The following is a 2,342-nucleotide window of genomic DNA, read 5'->3' as shown; positions in this document are numbered from 1 at the left end:
TGGAGGCTGAAGACGACAGCAGATCATTTATCCTGTGCACCTGCATTCCTTCACTGTTTGTCTGTTTTGCAGGAAATGACGAACAGGTGATTCTTCACGATGTGGAGAGGTGGGTTGAGTAAAAGAAACAATGCTCAATACTGTAGCATCAAATCATTTTTAATGTCCTCGTGGCCACATTGAAAGCTCGGTTACCAATGTATTTGCATTTCACATTGTTGTGCCAACAGAAGGGAAACCCTGAACGTGTTCCTGCACATCGACGCCGTGTACAGCTTGTCTGTCAGCCCGGTCAATGACAACGTGTTTGCCAGCTCATCTGATGACGGCCGCGTTCTTATCTGGGACACCCGGGAACCGCCAAGTGCAGGTAAGTGGAGGAGGCATATATGTTTCCTGTTAAGCTCATTGGTTGGTGACAACCGTAATAACTCTACAGTGTTTCCGCTTGAATTTTTTGTCGAGTCAGATAACTCACACACATGAACAATATGATTTCTCATTGTGTAAAAATAGATACTGCTGTTGTGTGATGCTTACAGTGGATTAACCCTTGTATTGTCTTCCTGTCAACCATTCAAAAAACGTTTTGGTCACTTTTTTCCAACATTATTGTCACTTTTTCAATGTTGTGGGTGCTTTTTTATTTGACGGCCTATTTTTTGTGCCAAGAAAAAATAAAAATAACTGAAAACGGGTTAAATTTGACCCATGGACAATATGGAGGTTAAGAAGTGCTTGCACAAAAAATAAATCAACATTGTTAGGCCTCAGCCACTTAACTGTCCTGCACTGGAAGTTGAATAAATAAAAAAGAAGAAAAAAAAAAGTTGCTGCTCAGTCTGGCAAAAACACTGAGTGTCTAAAGTTAGCTGATTTACATGAAAACTACCCCGTACAGTGGTCGTAGGTTGCTCTCACATCGAACCCGGAGCTTCTTGTAGGATAGATAGTCCACTTTGTTTGGGGTGGTGTTCACATTCAACCTCATTAGTGATAATAACCGTTCACTCTCTTTATGGTTGTTATTAACACATTGTATTTTAACGGTCTCCGCTGGACTGAAAAGGATGTATAGTACCTCATGACGGGACTTAGTGAGACTTGTTGATAACTTTAAAAATGCAGTGGATCATCTTGCATGATGTCCACATCCTTCTATTTTTGAAGCCTGCCTTGTGACCAAGTTGGCCTAATAATACATTTAGCAGTAATCGGTATTCCATGTCTGCCAGCAGGCTTTGTATGTCAGGCTGTTACAGCACTCGCAGCTTGAAAATGTGAAAGTTACACACAAATGTTTGGCGCTTGTTTTTTAGTTGAGCTGTCTCTTTAAATATAATGCCATCAGCCTGCCAGCTGTCATGATCTGGAATAGCAGTTGTGTCATTTTACTTGTTTTTTGCTCACCTGTTGTATTGTTGGTGTTTATCTAATTTTTTAACCCATCAATCTGTCCGGGACTGCAGATGAAAATTAGCCTGCATGGCTGGGTATCATTAATGGATGGTAAATTGAGTTAATTAATCTTTAGTTAATTGTCATTTAACTGTTAGCAAACTGTCCTTTTTACTATTAAAAAGCAAAAAAATTATAATTAATAAAATATAAGTACTGTTTTAAATTAACAATGTATTGTCACACACATTATATCCTTCATATAATGTATTAGATATCAAGTAATGATTAAACTTCTTTTGTAAGAAAACATTTTTAAAACATCTATAAACATTACATCGATCAATGGACCAGATATTCCTAACACGTTGTTAAGGGTTACTAGTTGGTTTGTAAACCATCTATAAACAGTGTCTGGATGATTATTATGAAGTTGCAACAGATGACTATAATACCTTGTTAAATAGTTAATACATACTTTGTAAACCATCTGTAAACATTTTCTTGATGGCTATTGTAAAGTTGCGACTAATGTTTTTCTTAGTTAGTTGTTGGTTAGTAAGTGCTTGGTAAGGCAATGATACATTTGTTGCCCTTCATTAAATATATTTTAAAAAATACATACGTATACACAGTACTGTGCAAAAGTTGTAGGTGTGAAAAAATGCTGTAAACTAAGAATGCTTTCAAAAATATAAATAATGATTGTTTATTTTTATCAAATTACAAAATGCTAACTGAGTGAACAAAAGAAAAATCTAAATTGCATCAATATTTGATGTTATTACCTAAAAAACATCTTATAGGTACACTTGTAAAAAGTCGGGCAACACTGAGGATCATAGTTGCAGTGGTCGGCCAAGGAGACTTAGTGCAGCAGATGAAAAACACATCAAGCTTATTTCCCTTTGAAATGGGAAGATGTCCAGCAGTGACACCGGCTC

General features: G+C 36.8%; 1 protein-coding gene across 1 annotated transcript in view; it reads left to right on the top strand.

Moving 5' to 3' along the window:
• The window catches only part of dcaf5 (ddb1 and cul4 associated factor 5), a 17,511-nt gene that overhangs the window by 2,375 nt on the left and 12,794 nt on the right, over window positions 1–2,342 (top strand). Inside the window, exons 3-4 of the mRNA XM_034857584.1 lie at window positions 73–109; window positions 231–370. Coding sequence (XP_034713475.1) covers window positions 73–109; window positions 231–370 — 177 coding nt within the window. The remainder of the gene's footprint in view (window positions 1–72; window positions 110–230; window positions 371–2,342) is intronic.

The sequence above is a fragment of the Etheostoma cragini genome, chromosome 20 (assembly GCF_013103735.1).
Source record: "Etheostoma cragini isolate CJK2018 chromosome 20, CSU_Ecrag_1.0, whole genome shotgun sequence".
Lineage (NCBI taxonomy): Eukaryota > Metazoa > Chordata > Actinopteri > Perciformes > Percidae > Etheostoma > Etheostoma cragini.
This window is presented reverse-complemented; position numbering and strand designations above follow the sequence as displayed.